This window comes from Ixodes scapularis, unplaced genomic scaffold, assembly GCF_016920785.2.
Source record: "Ixodes scapularis isolate PalLabHiFi unplaced genomic scaffold, ASM1692078v2 PGA_scaffold13__105_contigs__length_92229423, whole genome shotgun sequence".
NCBI classification, from domain to species: domain Eukaryota; kingdom Metazoa; phylum Arthropoda; class Arachnida; order Ixodida; family Ixodidae; genus Ixodes; species Ixodes scapularis.
In genome coordinates, this window is record NW_024609839.1 from 7,864,242 (window position 1) to 7,872,238 (window position 7,997).

General features: G+C 41.9%; 1 protein-coding gene across 1 annotated transcript; it reads right to left on the reverse strand.

Annotated features, from left to right (window-relative positions):
* Positions 1-984: 984 nt before the first annotated feature.
* LOC115308825 (juvenile hormone acid O-methyltransferase-like) lies at positions 985-5,219 on the reverse strand. The gene is made up of 4 exons (XM_040211860.3): positions 4,686-5,219; positions 2,060-2,219; positions 1,149-1,294; positions 985-1,017 (listed from the first exon to the last, which is right to left on the reverse strand). The coding sequence occupies exons 1-4, from the start codon at positions 5,217-5,219 to the stop codon at positions 985-987; spliced, it is 873 nt and encodes a 290-aa protein (XP_040067794.3).
* Positions 5,220-7,997: the final 2,778 nt, after the last annotated feature.

Sequence of the window (7,997 nt, forward strand, 5' to 3'; positions counted from 1 at the left end):
CCCCCGTGAGCTTGATGATTGCCCTGTCGGTCCCAAGAACGTTTTGTACTTCGTCTTCGTCTCTCGTCTCAGTCTCTTTTCTCGTGGAAACTGCTCGCTCTTGTCTATTTCTCTTCTTCATTGTCTTGCTCTCACCTTGCTGACCCCGAAATCACCACAATGACCTTACAAGCACGGACCGCCACTGGTTTAGAAGCCTCTTGGTCGAGGTGGAATTGCGAGGATAAAAGAGAACTATTTCTTTCAGTCTTGCCTTCGCCAAGTTTGATGACGTGCGCGGGAACGTAGCTTTGCCCTTTGGCACGCTTGTGATTGCACGCACTTGCCCGCATAAGCAGAGACATGGCTGCGGCCAGGTGAGCTGCTTGCAATCGTCCATAGAAAATTTTGTAGAACCTGTTAGAACCTTGATTAAAAATAAAAAGTGAACCAGGCATTTGCAGTCATTTTTTCGTGCACTCTTTTGGGTTATTACGCCCTACTTTATCGGTGTTGGTAATCGCGCCTCTTTTATTTCCTTTTCTGGTGGTGATACACCCAATTTAGAGGGCGTACTGCGCAGTCATAACACCCTAATAAGAAGGTGTACAGTGGTATCACACCCTAATTTATGGGTGTTCAAAATAACGCCGTCCTTTGAAGCTGTTAGGGAGAAACAGCCTATTTTAAGGGTCTTAAGAATAACGCCCTTTTTAGGGCGTTTTGTTACACCCAAATGGGTGTTAGTTATAGGACAAGCCATTTACACCCACAAGGGTGTTACGATGTTTAGTGTATGTCATCGTAAAATCACGGGACCCATAGACTTAATTGCATTAATCAAATTACTGAGTAAAACCTACTCTTAGAGAGCTAACTTCGTGAAAGACGTAGATTACCAAAGCCCATGAGTTTAGACTTAGCCCAAATTTATTTTTATTGTAATGAAGATTTGAAATTGAGTAAAAGAACAACTTCCACGATATTATTTGAACGGTACTGTATTTATGTCAAAACACCATGAATCTGAGCGTAGATCTGCAAAAAAGTCAAGAGCAATTGAAACTTCCGATATGTCTAAACCTTGAATCCACCTGGAGCCGATAGGATTGGCGCCATCGACATTCGATTTGTGTCAGCGCTCAGAGTTCAGGTTTGGAGGCTCGTACCACAAAAATACTGAAAGACAAGAGAGAAGCGTCGGCTTCTTTACCGGCCCACAGTCGCTTTGCTTCTTCGGTGGCGTCTTGGAGAAGGAGCATCTCTTCTTCCTTTGTCACTAACGCCCTTATGGGGTTTGTGGCCATCAAGTCCTCTGCAGATAAAGCAGAATTCAAACAGATAAGGAAAAAAAAAGTTTAGTTAGGAGTACTATACACAACCCTCTCAGGGCACCGTAGCCCGGGGCAAGTGTGGCGGAAGCTCGCGCTCGCGTTACAGAGCTAAAAAATTCTGGGCTCAGTCTCCGCCCCTGCCCCTTTAAGATCTAGATGAGAATTTTACTTGTGTGCGATTGCGTGACTACTAGGTGATACGCGGTAAATACCCCAGGTAAGTGGTTGCACCGTATATTAGACACATTGGCTTTCCTCGTCAAAACATCACTCATTTTAAAACACTTGCCACTTTATAAGCCTCCAACAAATAATGTAAATTTAACTTTTGGTTTTTCAATTCTAAGCTAGACTTAAAAAAAAAAAGAACTGTTATGTGAAGTTTGTTTCGGTTTGTTAGAGTTTACGTTTGTTCTCTAACAATCAAACTTCAAGAGTATTTCTTAGCCTACTTCCAGCCTAACTTCTAAATGAAAGTCAAGTTCATGTATAAAAGTTAATTTTGAACCCGCCTTAACGCACACACACTCGCCGCATATCCATAGATACATAAATGCGAGAATGCGAGTGACGAAGCAAGTAAGAAAAATCCGTTCAATGGTGCAAAATATAGAAGCAGAAAGGGAGACCCCAAAAGGAATCTGTCGAGAGACATAGACTGTTCATCCTTTTTTGTATTTCATATTTGTGCTTTTAACTGGCTTAACAGCAGGCTAGCCAAAATTAGGTATGAAATGATTGTTTACTGATTAAGAATTCCAGGTCAATGTGGGACTCGAATGAGCCACTTAGGACATCACACATGGACAATGTCCAGTTGGCGTTTTTTAGAATGCCACTTATGTAAGAGACGAGGGCCTCTTTCCCAGCAATGTCCACGGTTGGAGGAGTGCAATTTTCGCAGATCTGGAAAGGAAAGAACAAAAAAGACGAATATATAGAAGCAGGTACTTTTCGTTTCTATTTTATGTGGAACTAGAATTTATCACATTTTTGCTCAAGGTGCCTTATCACCAGACACAAAAATAAAGTAAACAAGCACTTGCAGGAGAGCAATAAAGTGCTGATTATTAGTCACAAAATTCTGTTCTCTAATTTTGCTAAATTCTTAGTCAAGTTATTTACAGTTTTCGTTAACCCAGTTTGGTATGTTGATTTAAAGAGGTAATATAAAAAATACACTTGTTTCCCTTTCACAGAAGCCCATTATGATAAGGCAGTGGTATGTTTATTGACACTATATAAATATGTATTATTTTCAGAAGGTAATGTCGTTATGTCCTAGTTACTTTTCTTAAAGCAATTTGACTGCTTGGTGGTAGAGTTTTTAGCGATTAAATTCTGTTTTTATTTACAGTTGCAATTCCTATATATGCTGTAATAAATGGAAACAGCTTTCTTTTCTGCTTTCTTTTTACCATATTTTTCGATCTGAACCTAGCTAACACCACAAAATATGTAAGGAAAGACGTTGTAAATTGAATAGTAGAACTTTTTCTCGTAAGGCTACAATTATTTTGAAATTATGAAAAATTAGCGTAGAACCTTACTCCAGCAGAAGGTAAACTTTGCGGGTCGTATTCTATTTATTTTTAAAATTCCTGCACGGAGTGCAAGTTTTAGATGTGGCGTCAACCCACTAGAAAGCGTAGAGAGGTTTGATTTCTGATTTTTGCAGCACCCTGATTTTTCGTTTCATTAAGAGTCAGTACCGATTTGGGGGTAAATAATAGCATGCTGGGGTTTGGGAGTAAATATTAGCATGTCCGGAAAATTTAAAAAAAGAAAGTTCTTTAGTTCGGATAGCTGAAAAAAACAAAAAAAAACTGCTGGAGCTTTGTTTTACTCAAATTTGTAGAATATGGTTCATTTCGGTACCACCTGCTTCAATAAAAACAGAAGAAAGTGAAACGTTTGTTTTCGCAAGTTCATTTTATTTCGGAAAATTTAAAGAGGTAACCTTTGTTTCAGCAAGTTTTTATTTAATATACAGTAGCAAATAAATTATGTATTGTGGAAATTATGTACAAATAAATTCACAGATACAGTCAAGTTACACCAATTAAATTACCATAATTGAATTGCTACTCCAGTATAATCTAATTTCATTGTTCTAAAGGGGTCACTCTTCCATTGATTATTCTCAACTCGCAATTAATTCGTTAAAGCTGAAGTATCGTGATTACTCTATTTCGCAGAACCTCGATAAGCGAAGTTCCCGAAACAACTGTACCCTTGAGAAAAGCAATACAATAAGGCTTGTGAATACTTATGCATTATATATAGTTCTTGTGCGCATTCTGTTTAATTACCAATTTGTGTATAACTTCGTGTACAGTGAAATCTACTAACCATATCCTGCCACAACTTCTAGAATATCATGCCATAAATCAATAAATTATTAAATAAATAAATTAGTCAGTACATATATAAATGCACAAAAAACAGGAATAAGTAAAGATGTCAGTACACAAATAAAGAAATATATAAGTAGGTAAATACGTCACAACACTAATCAAGAAATACTCTTGAAATGCTGCACATAAAAATCTTGGTCGTGTTTTGCTTGGGAGTTTCGTAAAAAAAAGACATTATTATATCGATGGAAAATTATTTTATTTCTTTGTACTTAAGTTAATATGCTACTCTCCGTCTTCCATCTTTCGCTTAATTCAAGTTGATCGCCTCAGAGGCGCTTGCTCATCTCGCTCGACATCACCGTTAATCTCAGCCGCGTAGGTGCTGACAAACATCACAATCAACTACCACCTGCATGGTGGTTCTGAGCTCAACTCGTGCGTAGAGGTATTCGCAGAAATAAACCAATAAACAAAGTGCATTTAACATTTTCACAAAGGTGTTTTAGGTGGTGCATTTATCACACCAAATTTTTGATGAGTGCAAGTTTAAAAAAAACAATACGCCTGAAGAAAAAAGTATTTTTGGGGAACAGCTAGGGAAATCGTAAAAACTGCATGGTTTTCGCCGCTACTCACCGCCAGTATAACACTTGCTAGGATTACGTTTCACCTTTATTTTTTTCCCTGGTTTTGACAATGCCTCTAAAGCAAAAAGAGAGGTCCGAAAAAGACATCGTTGAACCGAAGCGCCGGTCCGCTAAGGCTCATAGTGGGAGTCGGCCAATGAGGTGCCGGGAAAGAGAGAACTGCGTTTGACTAAGGAAAGGGAAGCTAGATGGGCCAGTTCTGCTATGACCAAGCGCTGAGTGAGGGGCCGATCTTTGTCCCAATTTAATCAGCGGAATATGGCCTTCACACAAGAAACACCAAAATTTTTCCGCATTTTGAAGCAGTTTAAAGTGAAGCACCGAAGGAAGATATCCCCATCCTTTTTTTTTAAATCAAGATTTACCTTTGCGTACTTGCTCCAGTGCGGCATTCCGGCCAACTTCCTACGAAATCTTATGTGCGGGTTGCTGGCGCTGAAAATAAAGAAAGCCTCTCCTCCCGGCTTCATCAGCTTGGAAATGTTCTTGAGCGCCTGCTCCTGGTCCTTCAGCCAGTTGAGGAGTGAGAGCGCGTAGACGCGGTCGAAGAGCCCGTACCGCCCCACGAATTCAGACAGATCATCCGACATGATGTCGAGGGTGTCGTAGCAGATCTTGGGGTGGGAAAAACGCTCCCTGGCATATTTCAGCATGTCCTCGGACGAGTCGACGGCGACGATTCTCCGGCACGGTAGACATTGAGGCAGCAGCACGTCGCGCGTGATGTTTCCTGGGCCGCAGCCAAGGTCCAGGAACTGCTGGTCATCGGCCGGGCCGCTCGGGAACGACCCTTGAACGGAGCGCAGCAGATCGGCAGATGCGGAATACCATTTCGCCGCAGATACGTTTATGTAGAGCTCTGGAACCAGCGTGTGTTCAGTGGCTTCGGTGTTTGCCATCGCGACACACTCAAAGCAGGAACGACGAGAGATGCTTAATTGCTGCGTTACGGCCAGAGAGCCTGAAAGGAACTGAAAGCTGTGTAATATCACGGGCTTTAGGTACGTACACAGGATGCGATGCAACGTCAGACCACATGCTTGTCTCCTAAAGGCTCAGTAGCGACAGGTGTGCAAGCGGAATCGGCCTACACTATGTGGTTTCATTGAAAATCAAGCACGTGTCGTGGTAGCTATAATCATTCGCTTTATATACATATCTAGAATCCCAGCTTTCTCATTAAAAAAAACAACGCCATTAAAAGGTTTGAACTTTCTTTTATCTCCGGAAGAGTTATGAGGAAGAGCACGGATTAATGTGTCAGGTTCTGTCGGTTATTAAGAATAAGGTAAAACGAGACCCTACTGAAAGAAACCAGCAAAAACAAATCAAGCTAGTCAACCTGGTTTAGCTGGTTTTCAAGCTTGTTCAAGCTGGTCTACGTGGCAATCAAGGTGGTTCGAGCTGGTTAAGCTGCTTCAAGCTGGTTCAAGCTGGCACTGCAGCTGTGCAAGCTGGTACTTGAGCTGGTTCGATCTGCTACTGGTTCGATCTGGTACAAGCTTGTCAAGCTGGTTAGAGCTGGTCATGCTGGTTCGAGCTGGCACTGCAGCTGGGCAAGCTGGCACTGCACCTGGGCAAGCTGGTACTTAAGCAGGTTTGAGCTAGTAGTGAAGCTGGTTCAAGCTTGTCAAGTTGGTTCGGTCTGGTTCTGAATCTGGCCCAAGCTGGTTGGAGCTGGTCATGCTGATCTTGCTGGGAGCGCGCACGCCAATGTCGACTAGAGTTTGTCGAACTGGCATTGCTGGGAGCGCGCGCGCCATGGTCGTTTGGGGCGAGGACGAGGCCAGGTCCTGTCATTTGTCTTCTCGTTTTCGGTAGACTACCGGGCGCTTCAGACGCGCTGCGAGCTTCCTTTGTGGGCGAGAAAAGCGAGAGTGAGAGAGTGGTAGGAACGGAGAATTTGAGGACAGGTTTGGCTATCTTGGACAAATTTTCAAAGGGACGGCTGTGTGCGCGTTGTTTGGAGACTACTTGAACGGCGGTGCAAGCGAAGCGGGATTTAAGGAGACAGCGAGCGGCAGTCCGTCCAGCGCGGGAACAAGTCGGACGCCCCGACTGAGGCGTTCCTTCGTGTCTTCGAACGTGTGCGTGCTCGTAAATGACGGTGGTGCCGAGGAGTATCGTCAATGCACTTAATCCAAGCCGCAGGGATTTCCTCGCCTCTGCCGACTACGCAAGAGGCCGCTTCGCCCCCATCACTGGCGAGACCCAGGTTCGCTTCTCTCATCCGAGTAGTTTTTTTGTTGTTCTGCCTGTTTTACCGCATGTCTAGTATTTTTCGCATTGAGAGATAAGCAATCTAGTTTTAATAGCGTTGTTTTTGTTTCCACCGAAAACCACTGTCTGTGCGCCGGGAATGTGTCAGCGCCGAGGATGTGTAGCATCTGAGCTCTTGTGAGCAGGCCTGAAGTACGAAAATAATAAATTGGATGCCGAGTTGGCTTTTCCGAAGAGCTTGGCCTGTTTATCCTGAGTATTAACTTTAACAGGTTAAACTGGTTGGGAAGTCCACCAGCATGACCAGCATGCCAAACTGGGCATGCTGGGACAATAACCAGCTTGAAGCTGGGACCAGATCAACCAGCATGACCAGCATGCCAAACTGGGAATGCTGCAGCAATAACCAAGCTTGAAGCTGGGACCAGCTTAAGCTATTTTTTTTCAATAGTGAAACCCTCAGTATTTCTTCTTCCACATGCATGTTGTGCGTACTATTATTAATTTAATTATTCAACTTTTTTAAACTTTTAATGCCAAAGGTAACAACAAAAAAAAAAGAGTCAGACATCTGACACTTTTGGTGTTCTGGTGGCACATTCGGAGTCTTGTTCCTTAAGAGGTATCTTAATGTTTGCTTTCTCTACAAGGTGTATCTGCAGAAAGTATCACACGTAAAAAAAGTTGTTTGGAAGGGGAACGTAACGGTTTCTTGTCGTGAACAAACTGGCAGGTACGGCAGACGCCATAGATTGCGAAAAATTTTTAAATAATGATTATATAACTAAAATATATTATTACCCTTCTTAATTACTAGAAAATAACATATCGTTCCAAATATAAAACGTCTGAGCGTAATAAAAAGCCCTAAATAATAAAGTATTGATGACTTGTACCACGTGGAAAGCCCAGAGGTTCGCTAAACTTACCTCTTGTGAAGCAGGCTCAAGGCTGGCGATGCGAAAAAGCGAATTATAATAATGTAGTCCAGACTTTCGCCAAACTTTTGAGTGAGTGCGCGGTACACAAGGATATATTACGGTATGATAATGTATCTCATTTCTTGCTGTGACTATTTTTAATTCATACAAGACAGATTGTTTTATTTATTTATGTCTAAAAAAATATAGTAAATGGAGATGTTGACGACTGTAACATGCACACGGCTAATCTATTATCATAATAGACTCTTCCTGAAATTTCCCTTTAGAGAATGTTAATACAAATACCTTAATATATTTATCACACTTGTGAAAACAAATATGTATATGTACCGATTATTTGGAAGAAAACCTTGATCATCGCTCTCTTGGTTGCACAAGAAGATGAGGCGCAGTATAATGTCAATGTTCAGTCGTTTTTTTTTTCACAAGAAATCACGTTTGGCAAGTTTCTTTTAAGCAAGAAGATTGTGCTCACGCCATGCACACCGATGAATAATACTAGAGAGTTCCTGA

Excerpts from the sequence above, each read along its gene's own strand:
- LOC115308825 (XM_040211860.3), bottom strand. The coding sequence starts at position 5,219 with ATGGCAAACACCGAAGCCACTGAACACACGCTGGTTCCAGAGCTCTAC. Across the intron at positions 2,220-4,685 it reads ACTGGAGCAAGTACGCAAAG|ATCTGCGAAAATTGCACTCC; the intron begins GTAAATCTTGAT and ends TTTCCTTTCCAG. Across the intron at positions 1,018-1,148 it reads TGTCTTTCAGTATTTTTGTG|ATCTACGCTCAGATTCATGG; the intron begins GTACGAGCCTCC and ends ACTTTTTTGCAG.